General features: G+C 38.4%; 1 protein-coding gene and 1 long non-coding RNA gene across 3 annotated transcripts; both read right to left on the reverse strand.

Moving 5' to 3' along the window:
• Positions 1–1,532: 1,532 nt before the first annotated feature.
• LOC144649159 (GPI-anchor transamidase component PIGU-like) lies at positions 1,533–15,699 on the reverse strand. The gene is made up of 12 exons (XM_078508617.1): positions 15,529–15,699; positions 14,802–14,866; positions 12,614–12,685; positions 11,461–11,523; positions 10,941–11,044; positions 10,414–10,514; positions 8,711–8,808; positions 7,345–7,496; positions 6,254–6,397; positions 5,880–6,004; positions 3,493–3,635; positions 1,533–2,259 (listed from the first exon to the last, which is right to left on the reverse strand). The coding sequence occupies exons 1-12, from the start codon at positions 15,662–15,664 to the stop codon at positions 2,146–2,148; spliced, it is 1,317 nt and encodes a 438-aa protein (XP_078364743.1). The 5' UTR covers positions 15,665–15,699; the 3' UTR covers positions 1,533–2,145.
• A 1,708-nt stretch (positions 15,700–17,407) lies between these two features.
• Positions 17,408–19,064, reverse strand: LOC144652102 (uncharacterized). Of its 2 annotated transcripts, XR_013570450.1 has the most exons (3): positions 18,845–19,064; positions 18,504–18,645; positions 17,408–17,748 (listed from the first exon to the last, which is right to left on the reverse strand). It is a non-coding gene; the product is annotated as an uncharacterized LOC144652102 (long non-coding RNA). The 2 variants fall into 2 exon arrangements; XR_013570451.1 differs by lacking the exon at positions 18,845–19,064 and having other exon boundaries at positions 18,504–18,801.
• Between the last annotated feature and the right edge of the window lie 2,093 nt (positions 19,065–21,157).

Raw genomic sequence — 21,157 nt, forward strand, 5'->3', positions numbered from 1 at the left:
CTCAATATAAAAACAAAATAATGCGGAAAATTCTTAGTCTCGTAACATTAGTGGAAAAAAGGGTTGACAACATACTGATCTTTATCAACCTTCATTTCCATACATATCTCACTCTTCGACAATACTATTCCTAGCAATACGCAGGAAGTTTATCACATTTGAACCTAGTGATATGGCCTAGCTACCAAGAGTCTGCTGTAACTCCGTGGTAGAGCGTCCAACCGGTGTTCGGAAGGTCATAGGTTGACGCCTGTTGGAGAATTTGGAATTTTTTCCGAGTAGCTTGTGTCACTGACTGAATAATATCTTTCTCGTTTTTTTTAAGCGTAAAGTATACCACCTTTTTTCATTTTTTTAAACCCAAAAATATCAGAAAAGATAAATTCCCTTTTCTTTCCTGCGGCAAAACTGGCACAAAGAAGACCAAAGAAAACAATTCCTTTAAAGGACAGAACAGGAAATCTATGAGACAAAATCAGTATCCCATTCGTAATTATTTAATGATGAAAACCGCATAAAAGGAACAAAAAAAAACTTAGGTACAATGTGCAGCCGTCCCAGCTGTGTTGTTGCACACAAGGTGCCAATAACAGGATCATAATGACCCTGCTATAAATAATTTACAAACGTTTTATCTAAAAAACAAGTTGAATACCCCACCATTCACAATCGACCAACCGTACAACGAAGCTTAGATTTCGATCATCACTAACAACATTGCACAAAACATTTTCCCTTCGTATGTACACGAATAAAGTATTTAATACATCTGTTTAAGTTACTTTGCTTAAAAAGTAAACAAAAACCTGGATGAGAAAGCAATGGATCCAGAAACACTGATGATTAGTTTCAACGCTGGTACAGCGAACATGGACGATAGCGACAACGCATTGGTACAGATGGCCTTAAAAGAAGTGGAAAACACTCTGAAAGACCTTGGTATAAGAGCATCACAAGGATACGCGCTTGGATATGAACTGGGTTACATAAAGGGAGTACTGGAACACGTTCTAAAGATTGTACCAGAGTCAGTGAACAAGGAAGCTTACATGAAGGGGTATGTGAGTGGATACATACAAGGAATGCTTTATTCTTTTAAACAAGGAGAAGTTCAAAGAGAAAATTATCCTGACGACAATCGTAATTAGAAACTGTGCGAAGAGTAGTTCAAAAGTTTATGGATTTATTGTGCCTTAACAAACAATTTTTCACAAGAAAAACGTATTATTTCACTTCTAAAGGAAAATTTTTTCTTTTGCGTTCACTTGTCCGTACAGACGCTAAATTGTACATTTTTCTCGAATTCGCGATTCAGAAGCACTTGATATGAAATTTATCGCACCCTAAGATAAGAAAGAAACACCCACAACATCAGCCAGACACTGAATATCACCAACGGGGCAACAAACAAGTAGACAAATGCAAAGCATATACAGAGATTCATAAAGGGAATTCTTTGTATTTTTCTCTTTATTGTAACTTTAAAATAGAAGGGAAAACAAAAAAAAACAAAAAAATAAAAATAACATATGCACAAAAACCATAAAAAGTTTTATTCACCACATCATGCCAAAAGTTTAAAGTTGTTGTTTGTTATACACCAACAAGGAAATAAGTACAATGATATCTTATTCACATCTCTGCACTGATATTCACTTGAATCATTAAACAACTACCGGTTTGCACTGCTCGCGGTGAACAGAACCTAGAGTACAATGACACCTCTGTAATTGTTTCTTGCTCAGCAGCATGTTGACGTGCAATCTGTCGGAATGTATCGGAACTACGTTCGGATTCGGAAACTCCTCGACAACGTACGGGTCTTAACCCGGCGCGCAAACCCAGTTGTATCTTAAACTTACGCGGCCTCACTCTTTTCATCTGCCCTTCTGGGTTGGAGGTCGATAAATGGGAAATAATCCCAGACAGGTTTGTAGTAAGTTTAATTACGTCTTTAGCTGTCCGATAATTTATGCAAGTTCGTCTCCAGATGCTCAAAAATTTATGCAAATGTATTACTCCAGTTAGGTATAATTTATGTAGTCTTCCATGTAGAGCTGATGACGGTCCTGTGAATCGTGCACTTTACTGAATGCCACCAGATGTCCGAACTTATGTATGCAAATGTATGTGTCCATGTATGAGTTACCGTAAGATCACAGAAGCAGCCTCGCCCTCCAAGACGGGTGGATATATTCCATGATAAAGGTCATACTCGCGGCGGAGAAATGCGAATAAAACGTCAGAAGTCAATAGGATCTGGGAATAAACAAAAACGTTTAAGTATTAAATACGACCTGCACGTGTTAAGCTTGGTAGAACAAGTAAAGTTGGAGTAACACGAGCCCTTGTTATCTCCGTTGGTCACCTCTCCATGGAAGCCTTTTAAAACTCAAAATACCGCTTTTCCCTTATCACAATTGCGGCCTCCCGCATTGGGAGAGGGTGGGCATTTATGCAATTTAACAAACCGACACATTTTTCCATAGTCTACACTCTTATCGCCCATAGCTCTTGAGCAATGAGCGCGCGCGAGAATTTGGCCAGTTGCTATAAAAATCCATGAACCAGGTGCGGTTATAAAAGGGGGAGGGGAGAGAAGGAAAAAACGCGAAAAGGAGAAGTCCCCTTTTCCTTTTTTCCCTCTCCCTTTTCCTCCTCTCCCCCACCCCCCCCCCTCCCTCCCTTTCGTTTCGACGACAGGTGAGGCGAAAGCAGCATGGCCGTCAAAATCACTCGAGTTGTTAACAAGTTTTATAACATAGAGGGCAAAATTACTGAATTCTAATTGGCTGAGAAGAAGGCATTTTTTCTTTATTTTAGTAATTGCCCGGGGCAAAATTACTTGATCCTGATTGGATGAGCAGAAAAATCCTCGTTTCTAATTGGCCGAGCGCGCTGCACTTGTATGGCTTCTTGACGGCGGGATTTTGAGCAGAATTTTCAAACACAGCGCTCGCTTGTACGTTGCGTCGGAATTTGACTTTAATTTCCAGAGCTATTTGATGAAAATGGAATGGAAACCGGGTGATAACTTGAAACGAAATGGAGAAAGCTGAATCTCAGGAAACAAATGATTACTTCCACTGTGTTTTCAGAAGTTGCAGAAATTTCCCTCGTCGCTGCACGACTTGTGTAATTTCTGCAACTTCTGAAAACACGCCTGATATTAATCCTTAATTTTACTCGGCCCCATGCGATTACCTTTAAAAATTGTCTGAGTAAAATATAAATCTAAAGAAACTGTTACGACACATAAATTCACTACAAGTGGGTAAATAACTTAACTGCCTGAGCCCGCGGTTTTTGCCGAATACGTTGCTTAGCAACATGACGTATCCTTGTGACGTCAAGGTAACGCTCCAATCGGAGTATACATAAGTGCTCCACTAAGATTTGATTGGATAACAACAAACGAAGACTCTTCAATTGTCAAAACAAAGATTTTCGGACACTTGTTACTTAGCACAGTACCATTTACCACGACTATACCTGAGCAGTAGAGTACGCCAGCGTTATTGCGAAGAAAAAGTTAGCGTTTGCACTTCCCGCGTAAATCCACAACTGCCAGAAGACTGGGGCTAAGAACGAACTACAGAGCAACATGCACGTGACCAAGAGAGTGTTTCGGAGATCTGCAAGAAGAATTAACGACGCTGTTTAGTGGGAGTTGGAGGGAGGGGGGCGGGGGGGTAACATTCCCACCTCCCGTTCATTCTACTCTCCCACCCCTTCTTTAGTGGATCTATTGAAAATTTTTACGCAACAATGCAGGATTTTTTTTTAAAGGGGCTATGTCATGGAATTTTAGGTAATTATATTTCTTTTCGTTTACTTATTAAGAGCTGTAAACTTCAAATTGGCAGAGCAAAAGTCATTTATTGGCAAAATCACGGCCATATAACAAACAAGGACGATTTTCGAGCATTGTAAATGACACTTTGACAAATGACAAATTGGAATGAACTTGAAATAGGACGGTCCGACGTTTTTCAAGTTTACCCGAACGCAATCCGTTTTAATCCTTTCGAATTTTGCCAATTTATGCCCCTTTTTGGCCTTTTTGTGTATCTTTTGAGTTATTCTACAGTTTTAAGCCGTTGTGATATTTCAGTTAATTCTATAACCAGATGGTCAGTGCCGAATTGCCTAAAATTGCGTGACTAGACCCTTTAATTTCTCCCGCTTACCGCCCTCTCTTCTCTCGTCTACCGTAGTCTAACGGCTAGTGCACTGGGCTCGGTTGCATAAACGCCCGTAACACTTACGGGTATACGTAGGTGTACTCGTAACTTAAGTGAGTTGCATTAAATCACTTAAGTGGTCCACTTACGAGGTACACGCAAGTGACTGCACTTACGATTTTCGTAAGTGCGCACTTAAGTGTCATTTATGCAACAAAAATTGCGGGTGTTGCATAAAACTTTTTTTGCGTGAAAAAAGCACGTAAGTTTACGGGACCTATATAGGTCCCGTATCTTCAATGAAGTTAACAAGTCCTTTTTCTGAGAGGTGAAAGGGAAGGGTTTTTTCTTTTTTTAGTACTTAAAACGCGCTTTGTAATCCACTACTTACGTTTTGAACTCGTCATCGAAAAATATAAACAACAAAACATAGATTTTCGAGAGATTTCGAAGTAAAATCACAATTGCGTATCATTTCCACTCATTTATTTTCTCAGTAAATGTGAACTGATGCAGTCGAACCTTTTATAATACAAAACTCAAATCAGCAAAAGATGTCATTAGGTGAAAGCAGCAGGAGAACTCCAGCCGAACATGGTGATATGATTGCAAATGACCGAGACGAAAAAAAGGCAAAGAAGAGCAAAGAAAAACCAATAAGAAAGAAGAACAAAAAAGACCACGCGACATTGAGAAGATGTCTGAAGAACATTTAATTGAAGAACATGCTGCTAAAATGAGAATACTCAAAAAGAAGGAGCAACTACTTGATCTAAAACTGCAGTTATTGACCAAAAAACTTAACCATGACGATTGAGAATACGTTCAATACTAAGTAGAAATTATTAGAAAAAGGAAATTAATTGATCATGTTGAGTTTTTTTTTTTACAATGAAATGAATAGACAAAACATTCTTCTGTTAATATTTAGTATTTTCCTGAATCGTCCTTTACCTTATTTATTTAAAATAAGCTATACTAGAAACTTTCTTCACCGTTATCGATTGTAACAGAGTCGCAGTCGGAGTCATTAATAAAGCCACCTTAATACAAAGTTAAGTGAACCCGTAAGGTACCCCGTAAGGCAGACACTTACGAGTGCGCTAAGTATGTTCCATGCAACACCCGTAAGTGTACCTTTAGCAGATTCGTAAGTGCCCTACTTAAGTGAGCACTTAAGTGGACGTTTTATGCAACCGGGCCCTGGACTCTAAGTTTAAGCCCTGGTCAGGGTTAGTATATAAGGAAGTCTAAATTTGTGAATTGTTGGGCACCCTAACAGAACTGCTGCCAGAGAGTAACCTGCGACTAGGACTAGCATCCCATCCAGGGGGAGGGAAGCAATGGTACTAGACGTTTTATGCAAGTAGAATAATTTACTATATTTAGAAAGGAAGCCACATCAGCTCTAGCTGGTTTTCATGTGGGTCCTCTATGCAGGTCATATTGGAATTTGGAAATGTTGGTTTTTCAAGTGAGGACAAGAACCAACAAAAAACTCAAACCACATATGCCGTCGGCTCTGGGAATCAAACCTACATTAGTGGGAGGCGAGCGCTCTCACCACTGCGCCATCCCTGCTCCCCTAGTTAAAGCGAACATAATCATAAGTTTATCTCCTCTTCGATACTTTTGATAATTTGAAGGGGTTTCGACACAATAAAGAGTGAGTTTAAATCAGTTGAATTGTCTTACAGGGAAATATGTGCATCCACAGGGCCAGGAGAGCTAATGGAAGTGCGGTATCACCCAGAGCAGGATAGGACTTCATAATAGCCATCACAGAACAAAGCATACAGGCGAGAAAAGTTGGGTTATTCCTGAAAACAGAAGGTTACATGACATTAATGATTTTGTCCAAGTGATCCAAGACTGTTATTTTTTTTTTAATATTTGGGACAATACGGTGCAGTACTCGATAAAGGAAGGACGGTAAATCATAGCAAGGGAAGAAATAGATAACATCTAGTGGCACTTTTAGAATGTTACAGTTTTAACATATACTAGTTAGTAAAATTAACTCAAAAACACAAGGAAATGATATGAAACATGAATTTAAGAATCGTTACCTTAATTTAATGGTTAATGGAATGCAATAGAAAAAGGCGTTTAGCTGGAACACCCACAGAAAGAAAATTCTAAAATGTTCAAACATCTCCGTGAAGAAATACCAGAACAGGCCCATGTTAGGTGTGAGATCAGACACCTGTAGACTGAACAACAATAACACAAATTACTTAATGTATTTCATTTCAATCCTATTTCTTAAGATGGCAAAATCTTGCAGCCAATTGGTTGGCAAACATGTCCATTATAATACATGTAGGCCTTGCTGGTTGAAAACTGATTTAACTCTGATTAAAAGTAAAACATTATTTTGGATTCAAAACAGGTTCTTTTGCCGATAATAATAGTAAGTACAACATAGGCCTGAAATGTGTTAAAAATGATTAAACCTACAAAGCAATCTGCACATATTGCATGCTTATGATACTAGCCAATTGAGAACTATTAACCAAAACTGCATGCAAAACTGCATTAATAATATTAGAGCGATTAAACTTCACGTTTGTTTTTCCCGTGAACGGCCAAAAAAAAACAAATTTTGACGTTTGCAGCTAATACATCAAAGTGAGTAGTTCCGTGTTTGGTGTGAGTAAGTAAATTATTTTCTATTTTTCTGATGGATTTATTCAATAATAATTACGGAAAAAGTAAACAGAATCAGCAGCATATTGACGTTTGCCATTTGTGGCTAGAACATGAAACTTTATCTCTCTGTTTATATTGGGTCCAGGAGACTTTCCTCTGAGTTAAGTTCAAGCCCTGCTACTAAGACATTAAGGAGGCAGCGTGGCTGAGTGGTTAGAGCGCTGGACTTATAATTTGGTGGTCGTGGGTTCAAGACCTGTTCTGGCCCGTAGCTGGTGTTGTTCTCAGTAGTCCCTGGTTCAACTCCTCGGCTACGCTTGTAAATAGTCAACTGGTCTGCCTCCTGCCAGTTTGGATTTTTAACTATCTTAAATTCATTTACAATATTTGTTTAACATTGGCCCTGAAAAGGCCTGTTGAGGAAGTGATCAATTAAGATATTTACCGGGTATTTATTTACGTATTTAATTTTCGTGATGTATTTTTAGAGCACACAAAATTTACTTACATAAACCCATGCGTTGCTGTAAGAAAGTCCCAGGATTTAAACACATGGTAGGACATGCCAAGCAAAAGAGCTGTCCATACAATAAAGGAAACAACAACCTGACTAACAAATACAACAGTCTTCTTGTTGAATTCAACATCAACTGAGCGGACCTACAAAAACAATAATGGCATTAAAGATGTGGTTATTGTTCATCGTGGTGTAAGATAAGAAAGATGAATGTTTATTCGTTTGTCTCACGATGGAATCGCTTTGAAGTGTAGATCACAATGTTTTGACTGCAAGTTTTTACGGCTAGTCTTGATCAGGCGATGAGGTTGATTGTTTGCTATAACATGCTACAAATACCTTACCGCCTGATGAAGAGTAGCAGTATAGCAGTCAAAACGTCACAATCAATACCTCAAGCGATTCCATCATGAGAAAAATGAAAAAACGTTTATCTTTTTAGCTTTTGGCACGAACAAAGAAGTCAAATGTCTTCTATGATACTTAACTTGCCTTGTTTAGTACACCATTTCACCGTACTGACTGCTTTACTTTATCCATTTTTTACAATGTGCATTTGTACTATTGCCTTTCAACAAAAGGTAAATTAATTTTGAGACCTCTATGACAACTGCTAACACTTAATTAGAGGCTTTACCATTGCAGAATATTAATGGGAGTACTAGTTTCCCTGTGGGAGGCATAATGTTCACAGTCCTCTATTTTCTGTAATGTTCTTTTATCATTAAATGCAAAAAAAAAAATTATGAGGAAAGTGGACGCAATGGCAAAAGTGGAAGGGTGAGCGGGTAAAGGCAGGGCTTCACTTGGCCTATCCCAACTCTCTCATGCTCTGCACTAGCATTACTTAACTTGCCTTGTTTAGTACACCATTTCAAGGAGGCAAGCGTGGCCGAGTGGTTTAGGGCGCTGGTATTGTAATCCGAAGGTCCCCGGTTCAAGACCTGCCTCTGCCACTAGCTGGATTTGTTTCTCGGTTGTCCCGAGTTCAAATCCTCGACCACGCTTTGTATATTATAGCCAACTGGTCTGCCTCCTGCCAGTTGGGATTTTTAACCTTGTTATGTTCATTTAAAATTGTTTGTTTCCTCTGTTTCAGTGGCATGCCTGTAAACTAGCTATCTCGTTGAGATATGAAGCTAAGTGCATGACCACTATAAGCATATATTTATTTTTATTTTTATTACTTTTTCCATTAATTGATTTGTTTTATCTTTCATTGAAAAAAATAGAGAGGCTGTGAAAAGTCTATGTGGGAGGAATAGTGACATTTGGAAGTGTGCTGGTGCTCAAAAAAGTGCAACGGGGGACGTATTTGACTAAGCAGCATTTTGGTGTTATCAATGCACTGGTTTACCTTCATCAGTATAAGAATTACAGGAGCCAATAGCGTGACAGGATACAAAGAGTGATAACTTCCGACAGCTACTCCAAGGGTACTTAGAAGAATACTTCCTGAAAAGAGAATATTATACTTTGTTATACAATTCATGGGTAAAACAACAATGACAACAACAAAGAAACAAGGATAGCTAACCTGTACCTGGAGTAGATTTTTAACTATTAGTATGCTTAAGAGGGCCACAAATTTATTACAGTCAAACCTCTTTGTACGGACACCTCTCTATTAAGGACAATCTCTGATGTCCCAACAAAATTCTCATATATTTTCATTAGAAAAAACCTCTATAATACGGACCCTCTCTAATACGGACAGCGGACAGTAAATTTCGGCCCCAGGGAACAAATTCATATAAATTTAACCTCTTTAATTTATGGACACTCCAGTGATCAGGCGATCATATTTTGTGTTCATAATGCAATTTCCTTTTTGTGGTTACAAAAACAACAAACATAACGCTTTATTCATCTTAGACGTTTTCAGATTTGTGCTTGGTATTAATTTTTCACCTGCAGCATAATTTGCCTTGCAGAACATTTCAAGTTACTAAATACTAGCTGTCAGAGAAGTCAAAAGTGATGTCATAGTGGTGACTTCTATAATACGGTCACCTCTTTAATACAGACTCTGTCTCTTCGGTGTCCATATAAGAGAGGTTTAACTATAATTGAAAAACTACTACATGCCCCCCCCCCCCCCGATAAATAAAATTTGATTAATTGACTGAAAGTTAAAAGCCAGGATTGTCAAAAATAGCCAGCAACCAATGAAAATCACCACCTACTTTGTGTTTTTGGCTGGCTATGCTGCTACGATACCTTCAGATTCTTTAGTGAAATATGGCACAATCAACTAAATACAGTAAAAACCCGCGTATAAGAACACCTATTTTGGCGGTTCAGGCTGATTTGGTTTTTATATAAAGGGTTATAATCTGCAAAATCAGCCTGTAAGTGTTCTTAAGTGTTCTTAAAAAAAGTTTCTTAAAATAAGGAACATACTAGGCTACCAATAGATGAAATCAATATATATGCACACAATAGATGAAATCAATATATATGCACACAATTTTAATTTTAATAAAATTGATAAATCAAGGCAATACTGTACTGTAATTGGGGTGAAACTATTATGTGTGCAATGAAAAGTAGTGTTGATCTTTGATATTTTTCCATATAAGAACAACTTTCATTTTTCAGGCTGAATGTGTTCTTATATAAATGGTACTTTATTTCCTAAAATCAGGCCTGGGTGTTCTTAATCCACTTGTTCTTATACGCGGGTTTTTACTGTACTTCAACATTTAAGTCCCTTACGTCAAAACTGAAGGCAAAGTACCAGTACTACTTTCCTGAAAGAGGCTTAGCATTCAATGCTTACTTTTTTAGTTAGTTGCCAAGTTCAGTGAATCTTCTTACAGATAGCTGTGCTTTGTGAGAAAGTTGCTATGAAGCACTTGTCAATCAACACGTTGGTAAATGAAATAGTTATGTACAGCATACTAGTTATTTCCTCTGGGAAGGTGGGCCAATAAGTATATGTATGTAATGATATTTGCTTGCAAGTGAAAATAACACTTGTTTAATGGTAAGTGAAAATAACACTTGTTTTGCAACTAATTTTGTCTTTAAATACTGGTGAGTAAAAACAAACAGTACCTTTCAGTGAAAAAAGAAGTGCTGTTGTTATTGCTAAGTTTGTGAACATTACGGTAGAATGAGCCACACAGGAGCCTATGGTGTATGGGTTCAACAAATATCTGTAAGGAAAAAGTTACAAAGCCATCATTTCTTTGAATTTTAATACTGAGAATATATGGTGGGCAATCAACTGATGATTTGAATTTTTTTTTCATGCTTATAAAAGTGTTTTCACCTACATTATAAGCATCACCACTTTGTATAAAAGACATGTTTTCTTAATCATCAATCCTTCCATGATTCGTCAGCAAATGTACACACAATTTGTAAGTTTCATCAGCAAGTTTTCTGTCCGGTATGTCTAAGTATGACAACTTGACCTGAATTATAACCTTGCTTATGATAGTTTGAGAGTTTGCAAAGGAATTGTTAATTTCAAATTTGCTGACAAATCATCACAAGTTTGATAACAAAATGATGCCACAACCATGCGAGCAATAGTGTCAAAATTAACATAATTATATTTCAAAAATAAAAAAACTTACATGGAAGAAACTAACAAGGGAATGTCATTCAAAGCCTCCTGTTTGAGCAGGATTGGCTCTACAGACTTAGCAAAGGATTTTGTATTCAGTGTCTGCTCTTTTAGCTGAAAAAAAAAAAAAACAAAAACAAAAACAAAAAAAACAATACCAGGTCAATCAATATACTCAATAGACATCTTCAGAAAAATTAAACTGTTTTGTCTTGCTTGTGTATTATTGTGATTTTCAGTGATATGCAAACTCTGAAATTCAAATTCCAACTAACAATTTTGTTTTTTGCTGCCATCAATCATAATTATGGCGACCGCCAATGAACCAGGAAAAACAGAAACAAACAAAATGGATCATAAATCTACCAATCACAACTGACAGATGTGACCTTTTGACCCGGTCGAAGTGAACTTCTGTTTCCCAAGAGGTTTGTAAGATGATTGACGTCAGCAAATAGCATAAACCGTTGGTCGAGGATTGAATTTCAGAGTTTGCATATCACTGAAAAACACAATAAGTAAATATATACCAGCATTTGACTGTGAAGGCTGGCAAGCTTGTAGAGAAGCCAACCAATCAACAGATCACCCACCTGGCAAAAAAAAAAGAAAAATAATTTTATAATAAATAATAATAACAATAATGATAATGACAATGATAATGATGATGAAAGATAGTCCATTAGACAAAAGGAATACCCTCCCGTTTTAAAACCACTTTCTCTGTTTGGCCTGTTACCTTTGGCTTGTTTCACTTATAATCAGAGAGCCACAAAAACAGGCTCAATGACATGACTATGTACGCTCATTCTTGACCTTGGTGTATAAATAAACGAACAAATATTCTTGTCGCAAGGTCTGAAAAATTTTATAAGCGAAGCTTTCGACTGTATCGCACAGTCTTCATCAGCGATTAAAATTAGCTCACGTTGTCTCGTGAATGCAAATTGTTTAATCATGTGACAACAGATGGTCAAAAATGGCGGGAAGATCATAGCCCCCGTCTCTGTTCAGCGTTGGGCGTTGACGTCTGATATGGATGGCCTCCTTAATGACAATATTGAACATGTACGATTTGTATTAAGAAACCACTTGCTTCAGTTAGCAAATAACTGATAGACAGAAGTATTTCATTCTTTGGACGCATATTTTCAGAAAAAAATTAACAAATTTTACTATAAAATTATACCTTTTTAAACAAAATTCCACACTTGTTAATCAGTTTTAGTACAAATAATATGATTTCACTCTCGTTTGTGATAACATTATAATTCATTTGTTCAGTTCCATTTGTGTAAAAAAGGGAAGCCTAGAGCCAAGTGGCCCATACTGCCAGAGCTTATCCCGGTTTCTATAAGCATTAAGTGGCTAGGAATATTTCTACTTAACCTTGGATGGGATCATAGTCCATTCCAGGGTACCCCCCAGCATTATTTCGCCGGTACCCATTTATACACCTGAGTGGAGAGAGGCACTATGAAAGTAAAGTGTATTGCCCAAGAACACAACACAGCGACTCTGGCCAGGGCTCGAACCTGGACCCTTCCATCTGGAGTCCGGCACGCTAACCATTAGGCCACCATGCCTCCCATATTTGTGTCGAAGTTCTCACTAAACATCCCATGCAAACAATCCATTTACTGACAGTAGGTTATTTGATACAATTGAAAAAACTAAGCATACCACAAATAGAAGAGGAAATAGTAACTCTGACATCTTCTGTAATCCAAGGAATACTGCGAGCACCAAAGGAGTCTTATGAGAGAGAGATTTTTCAAAATTAATATTTATTTATTGATTAATAATGTTACACTAATTCATAAGTACTGCATTATGTATGCTACATAAATTATCATTTCTTGGTAAATCCAGTTTTCATCCTTCTCAGCTTCTGTGCAGATAATACTGGCAAACAGAAAGTTGGAAATCATGCTTACTATTATTCAACTGATAATTTGTTTAAATATTGTAAATTCACATAAGGTAAAGTAATGCACCTATCAATGTTAAGCCGCAGGAGGGGGAGGTCGGGCATAGGCGGCATTTGAACTTAGCTGAGACTTTCTGTTTAAATGCTCAACCCCAGAACATTTGTGGATGTTTAAAAGAGTCACTAAACTTCAATAAAATGTTGTAAGAAAGTCAATTAAAATGGTCTAAAGTCCCCACTTTTGGCAAACAACTGATGTCAAATCCCCTGCCTATGCCTGGCCTCCCCCCCCCCCACCCCCATCAGCCGATTAACATTGATAGGTGCAAAATCTAGTTGGTAGTTTCTAGCTCTTGTTTTTGAAGCACCAAGCAACTATGGGATAATTGCAACTTCAGCAGTATGTGATGCAAGTACATTGCATGGTACCTCCCTCCTAACCCACCCCCTGAATTTTGTCAGGTTTTCTACAACTCACAGGTACCCATATAATGTATGTGTATACACCTAGGTGGGGAAGGCTACAGTGAACATACATTGTCCTGCCTTAGGCTGGTTTTCATGAGCAATGTAGTTGGAGTTGGAGTAATGTACAAGTAATTGGAAATGTAAGAGCGCTTACGAACTAGTGAAAATTGAAAGTTGTAGCCCAAAGTGAAGTCATAGGCATAACAGTATAAGAGTGAGAATAATCAGATTTTGATTACAGTCAACTCTCTCCTTGCGGAACCCTGCTATTGCAGACACTCCCTATGAGGGACAAAATCCAGATCCCCGACGAAAGAGGTTTGACTGGAAATGACTCCCACTATTACAGACTCTCGCTATAACACTAAATGATGCCCCAAGCGTGCCTGCTATAATGAGAGTTGACAGTATTGTAGTTTAAGAATCCAGAGAAAACTAGATTGTATGACTGTATGAGTCACAGGCAGAAACCGAAGATCAAACCAATCAAAACAATATTTTTAGGCCCTCTGAGTACTTCATTTCTTCTTGTGATCACGACAACCCAGTTTTCACTAGATTATAAGCGACAAAGTCATAACTCCATCAGCTGGATTTTCACTAGATAGTTAAACTCTGAACTTCTGATAATTCATGACTCCAACTCTCTGTTGCTAGCGATAAACCACACTTATCACTAAAACCTCAGTTACACTTCAACCTGGACCTCTATATCCAGGATCTAAAGCCCGAGCCAAACGAGGATGAGAGTTCATTTGAGTTCATACTCTTGCTCTCGTTTGGCATGGAACTCTTATGCTCTCTAATCGACTCTCGTGCACTCTCATGTGCTCTCATCGACTTTGAACGTGTTCAAATTTTTCATGAGAGTCAATGAGAGTCTTCTCTCGTTTGACCCAAGTTGATGATAGTCAATGAGTGTTGACGAAAACTCTCGTGAGAGTCAACTCTCATCCTCGTTTGGGCTTACAACACAAACTATCAGAGCACTGTGCCTCTTTTTGATTGATAAATGTGGACAAAAATGATAGCCCAGGGTTCACAAACCTGTATTTTGGGTAAGTATAATAACGATTACATTTATAGCTACCGGTATTTGAATTTATTTTTCAGGAAAAACTCACTGGACAATGCTGTCTTTGGTGAATTTAAACACTCCATGAGACTGGGAATAACTTCAAATCTTTGAAAATCTTTGAGACATCTTGAGATTTCTTGGGAATTTTTGGATGTCTGAGTAAGGGGTGATGAATGGTCCTTAAAAAAATGCGTGCCTCGCAAAATTTTAGCCAAATCTCAGGGGTCTCGTCGTCTCGAATTTTTCTTTGACACCTTCTCAGAGTCTCGATTTCTTTTGCAAGGCTATAAAGGTCTCGCGCTCACAGAAAAGACATCAGTCTTGCCGTCTCGCAAAGTCCCGCATTTACCATCCGACACCCTTGAGTTGGTTAAAAAAAGATTGCAAAATCCTACCTCATGTACAACATCTCCAGAGTATGGTGAAACTCCATGTGTGACTAGAGAGAGGCCTTCTTGCACTGGAAAAGGAAAAACATGTACCGTATTTGGAAAGTCAACAGAACAAAAAAAAACTTACAAAAAAAATTTATTCAAGAACAATAGATTTGTTGGAACAGCTTATAGACTGAAATGCCTGTAAAAGGAAAGGGGTGAAATACCCCAGGTAACAAGAGGTTTTCCCTCATGTATATGAGGTTGGATTGGCCATGCTTAAAAATCTTTTGGTAGAGAAAAGATTAAACAGGCACAGACCTAGCCTGCCAATACAGCCGCCTCTCATTGACGCCTGTATTCGTAGGCTAGCACAGATTAAATGAGTAAAGAGTGTGTGTTATTATTGGCCACGAGATGACTCTGACACTGGTATTTGATGAAGGAACAAAATTTCCCTCAAAATTTATGCATCAATTAAATACTGGTGAAGAACTATTAAAGTTAACTTTTTGATAATTTTTTAACTTGCCTTTCGTAAGTGGAAATAACACTCAGCATTCTTTTGAAGCTTAAATGATTGTGATGAATTATTTTAACAAAACTTGAAATATTTGTGACAAGGCACAACAGCTACGCTGATTAACAACAATTTTTCTGATATCGATCGGAGTTTATTACGAACGAGTAATCGCGCGTCTCAGAAACTAGTTAAATTACGAATATAGTAATAGTTTAGGGAGCATACCTCTGTTCCAAGCAGTTAGTGGTGTAGACAGTTCAATTCGGTTGATAAACCAATCTTTTACTGGACTGTAGATGAGAAACAAGCGGGAAGCAAAGGCTAAACAGAAAAGAGGAAAACCTCTCTTGGAAACCGCCATCTTGGATTCAAAGCTGGTACCCAGGCTGCGGCGCGTGGTTGAGGACCCGGGAGTTTGGATGGCCAATGGAGCGGTTTTTTTTTTTTTTTTTTTTTTTGGGGGGGGGGGGGGGGGCGTGGACTAGTCGTACACGGGTCTGATTTTGGGCATATGGTGTAGAATGTCGAAGAAGTCTGTAAATTGCAGACTTTCAAATCGAACAAGTTTCAAAACATTAAAAAGTACAGCTTAATAAAAGAAAACAGTGTCCCGGCCCTTAGGCAAACGTTTTCAGGGCTCCCGCTCTGCGGCAAAATAAGATTAGTAAGAATAGGGCTCCGGGCAGTAAAACAGCGGAGCTCCAGCCTCCCGCGTGAAAGGAGGGCATCCGAGCTATGGCCATCCCCACCCCCTCCTATTTAGAGCCCTGAATACGTCATTTCTTTTTTTGCTGTACGCTTATACTGCAAATAAATACGTTTCCTCAGAAGTCCAAGTTTTTTGTTGGTATGCCATTTTTATTTCCAAACCAATAAGTCTCGGGACTTTCTGGGTTTTAATGTTTATTCCATTGTGGACTTTTGGTTTCCTAGATCCTTTGGAACTTTATGGTAAAAAAATTGAAGGCTTCTGGTAAAATCAATTTTACTTAGCTAAGCTACATGGCAATGCGAAGAGGGCGAGAATTTTAAAAAAATAAGCTCTATCGAGAGGACAAGCTTTCTCGACAAATGCTTAATCCTTACACATTTTACTTTTGATTTTTCGATGCACAATACAAGAATTAAATACTTGTCTCAGATCCATTTCGTGGCTCAGTCGGCAGAGTGACGATGATAGATCTAACGGTGATCTATTCAAGTTGCCTTAATTCCTTGCCACAAATTGTCTTGACAGGGACGGGGACTTTTGTAAAATTTGATCTTTCAGACAAAGGGGCTTAAAAATAACTGAGGGTGTGTATGTGTGTGTGTTGGGGGGGGGGGGAGGGGGTGAAGTTTGATGGAGCTTTTTGCGGCATTTGACTTTTATTCAAGGAATCATATTCTTGGTATTCACGTGACGTCATCAAAATTCTAAAATCCAGAATCGCGAGACCCCTGACTTTTTATTTTTCACTGGCTATTTGACTTTCTTTAATATATATCTTATTCAAGGTTTTCAGCTCAATAGCATCCGCCGTCTTCAAGATATACCTTTTTGAATTTTGGAGTTTCGCGCCACACGACATCAGAATGGCCGCCTGAAGGCTGTCACGTATGCTTAAAAAAATCATCATCCTGTGATTTTACAAGAAGGTTTTACAAGAAGTGTTTATGTGAATGTTTACGTATTCACGAAGGTGAACTGACCGCTTTTTATAGCAGAAGTGATTTCCAGTCATTGATTTCCGGCAGCCACCTTGGGGCCCCTTCACACGGACTCCAACATGGCGTTTCCGTACTGTGCTCTCTAAATTTGTGTGGAACATTTTAACTCGAGTACGGAATACCGTACAAGTTTCAGATCTGAGGTCTGGAACTTGGACACGTAGACTATCTAGTAATGTTCTACAACCTGTAATATACTTGATTTTTTGACTCAATGGCTTTGGATCTTTTTTTTGTAGCGCGTGACAGTACTGATTACTTGCGTGACAGTGAAAACCAGCAATAACGGCCGAGTCCACCAGGCCAATTTTTTGAAATAAACGTCAGGGGCGTTCAATCCAAAAATACGGTACCATCTACTTAAAGCTTGTATTATAACACAACTCATTTGCACTACCATAAAACATATTTATTACATAATATGTCTTATTCCTTCGTGTTTATTGACATAAAGGCGACGGGTATGTTTATACTTGTGAACTTTACATCATGCCAGCAATTATTAGACTAGCTATTTGGCTTGCTTCTCGAGGTCCCTCCTTTTTCATTCCTTATTCTCCTTCTCGTGTTCTTCTTGTGTTTATTCTCGTTTTTCGCCTCTTCTTCATTGTTGTTTTTAGTCGTGATACGGGGAAGGATACGGGTAGGGATACGGGTAGGGATAAGGGGAGGGATACGGGTAGGGATAAGGGGAAGGATACGGGGAAGGATAACCAACGGAAGCGTCTTTTTTGCCTGTTAAAAAAAGAAAAATTGAAAAGATTGTTGCTCATACTATTAAAATCCTGGACATTAAGGCGGGGCTAAATGTGAATTAAGTGAAATTTTAAGACCTTTTAAAAGGGATAAAAAAATTTGGAACACCACCAGACAGTTGACCCCAACACAAGAGCACCCCAGGTTACAGGTTGTCAGGGGGACTGTTTGGTGTTCGTCTACTAATTTTTAACTTCAAATTCTTATTTTAAAATCACACTAAAACTGTAGAGAAAGATTTGTTTTAGCTTTTTGTATTGCTTTTGAATTGTAAAGTGAGGGCAAGCACCAATCACATGCGCGTATAACTAGTCCAAGAATTAAAGGTTCCCAAATCTAACGAGTTGGACAAAAGGCGGGGTGGCACAGCAGGTACTTCTAGTGCTCTTCTGTCTGAGGTGGCAGAAGAAGTCAACCACACCCTGTAGCTAGCTTTCGTTTTGTTTGTTTGTTTTTTTTCCGTTAACTTGAGCTTCGTCGCCGTTCTTGGCATTCACTGCCAACAGGAGTAGCGAAAAGATTCTACTGGCTTCCATTGCGACAGACGCGATTTAGAACGAAACGATCAATTTCAATCAGTCGTTCTTAAACAATAAGCTTTTACGGTCTTTTACCTATACTATTTCGCCATCAACACTTTGAGTTCATGCAACAAATCTAATTCTAAGTGGTGTTACACGCTTACAATTAACCTCGCCCAGATCCTAACGCGTCACTCTTAGAATCTATCGAACCTTCTTTGTGTTCCGTTCCGTGAGATCCGTGTTGGTGCTGGTTAGGAGCGTGATCTTTACTCTGCTTCTTCGAGGCAACATATGCCAAAAGGCAAGCGATTAACAGCAGAAGTGTCAGTGTTGCTCTCATGATTTGTCCTTACTGTAATTGTATTAAAAGAAAACAAGACAATGTCAGTCAAAAAACGTAACGGAAAATTTGTTTCACTTTTTTCCCACAGTTACTTGATAGCAATTAAATCACTTTCTGCGAAAAATCAATTCCTTTTTCAATTAATTAAAAGTAAGTATAAAATAAAGACCGTATACCAATTTTTTGCATTTTGAATAAATCCTCTCACCTTTTAAAGTTTCGTCACTCGTGGCTCTTCTGTTGTGGATCTGACTTTAAAAAAATTCTATGTGCAACGCAAATAACTAGTAAGTGGAAATCACTCAATTATTTTAAGATGTCCTAATGTACGAATGGTTACGATCTCAAACCCTATTGGTGGATCAGCGTGAAATAACCAGGATATCTGACAGATATCGTCACCCTCACCCTCTTGACACCCATCAATTTTGCGAACACAGAATACAGCAGAACCTTACCAGGTTATTTTTGTCCGTCTTTGTTATGGCCCTTGTTTAATTAAAGATATCATTTTTTTTCCCGAGAAAAATGCAAATCATTAAGTCCAGTGTAAGGTTTGTGAGAAATTCAGGGTAAAAAAAATATGCAAAACTATACAAAGAAATATAAAAATGCAAAACATTAGGTCCAGTTAAAGGTTTATGAGAAAATCAGGGTAAGTGATTCATCTGTTTTCTCAGTCAAGCCGAGCATCCACACGGTCTGACACAACAGTCAGAGGGTCTGGATTTGGCGCCGGATTCTGTGATGGACGAAAAACGTTGCTTGGTAGCCTTATGCTTCACCTACATGAGCGGTGAGGATGTGTGAGGGAGTGAGTTCCTGGGGGAGATGTTAATTCTTGACTTTTAGCATCGGTTTCAAACAAAAACGTCCACATTTGTTGCCATCATTCTTTGTTCTACCATTCCGGCTCTTTAGCAAACCAGTGCGACCCCATGCGGAGCTCTCGATTTCTTAAACTCCGAAAAAGCTACTCGCGATAAAAAGAAATGTTTTTTATCTTAAGTAGCGCGCATGTGCGTGTTTGCTCTGACCCAAGGCTGCGCAAAAGTTAACATTTGGAGCTGTACATAGTTTTACGAATTTTGTTCCCCAAAGGTTTTAATTTACGTCTTACTAAGGCCAAACGAGGAAATTTGAGAAATAGTAAGGTTTTATGTTGGCAGTTGGTTTGAATTGTCGACACTACTGTGTTAAACCTAGGCTCGATTTCCGCCGCCTTCTCAGGTCCGGTCTTTGTTCCTTTCTTCTTTTCGGGGTGTTGACCGCGGGCTCATTTTCCCGAAAAAGTGGCTGGAAATAGAGCCTATGTTAAACCCAAAGGCTGTTAACGCATGCAAGGTTTTAATAGGAATACCTTTTTCGAATAGCGAGAAAGGCTTTGGAATAGTGTTTTTTTTAGTAATTGACTGAAATTTCACGGATAGGAATTTGTTTCTCCTTTCTCTGAGCGTGACTAGGAGTATCCCCCCTGGATTGAATGTTAGTCCATCGCAGGGTCCCCCACCCCCAGCATTTAATACGCCGGTACCAATTATACGCCAGAATGGAGAGAGACACTGTGAGAGTAACAATTCAACACAGTGACCCCGGCCAAGGCTCAAAGCCGGACCGCTCGATACGGAGTCCAGGGAACATTAGTTTCCTCCTCAATGCAGGCTAAGAAAAGTAAAATCCACATCTAAGATCAAAAGTAGCCATCGTATTGATTTGTTACTAACAGGACCGTTTCTTCGATTAAGGGAAAGTTCATTTAATATTGACGGGGGCCGGGGGGGGGGGGGTATGCGGATGTAGCGTCATTTACCTGAAAAAACCCAAGAGCCCATTTTTTGTTTTCATTAAATTTTCAATGTGCATGACTAAGGTTTTTGAAGATCAAGCACTCCTCATCAGTTTGTCGCCTGTTTTTACCTTTCTTAGAGTTTTAAACACATCTAACGCTCACAGATGGTTAAAGACAAGTCGAACCAGGCCGGCCTGCGAACAGGTTTGTGTATGCCGTCTTGGTCAAAACAAAGCATACCAAAAAGTCAAACGTGGAAATATTAGTTTCTAGGGATTAATTTTGTAATAATGTTGGTCGGTGATGAGCAATCTTTCAAATAAAATAGACATTTTTTCCTTCCTTAACTTTATTTGTTTTCGATTACATATGCATTTATATATAATTATACTGCTAAGTAGAGCTAGCTTATAAATAGCTCGCTTTTAAAAGAAAGGATATACAATTTATTGTCACATCGAGTGAAAAAATGTAAGATTAAATTGGAGACAATCCAAATCAGACAACAGGATTTCAGTATCTTTACCTTACATGTCAATAAAATCACAGTCCTGCAAAGTATAAATAGCTTCCACACCATCAAGTTGATTAAATATAAAGATATACAATATATTTTAATAATGCAAACTTAGCTGCTTAGGATAACTGAATATATATTTGGGTAATACTCGTGCATTTCAGATCGATCAGAGGACAAACTTATCCTGCATGACGTTCATTCCACTAAATTCC

Source organism: Oculina patagonica, chromosome 4 (genome assembly GCF_052425735.1).
Source record: "Oculina patagonica isolate OP01 chromosome 4, crgOcupat, whole genome shotgun sequence".
Taxonomy (NCBI): domain Eukaryota; kingdom Metazoa; phylum Cnidaria; class Anthozoa; order Scleractinia; family Oculinidae; genus Oculina; species Oculina patagonica.

Coding starts and splice junctions, on each gene's coding strand:
- LOC144649159 (XM_078508617.1), bottom strand. CDS start 15,664: ATGGCGGTTTCCAAGAGAGGTTTTCCTCTTTTCTGTTTAGCCTTTGCT. Junction 10,515..10,940: donor CCCTTGTTAGTTTCTTCCAT/GTAAGTTTTTTT, acceptor TTTTCCTTACAG/ATATTTGTTGAACCCATACA. Junction 6,005..6,253: donor CCATTAACCATTAAATTAAG/GTAACGATTCTT, acceptor TTCTGTTTTCAG/GAATAACCCAACTTTTCTCG.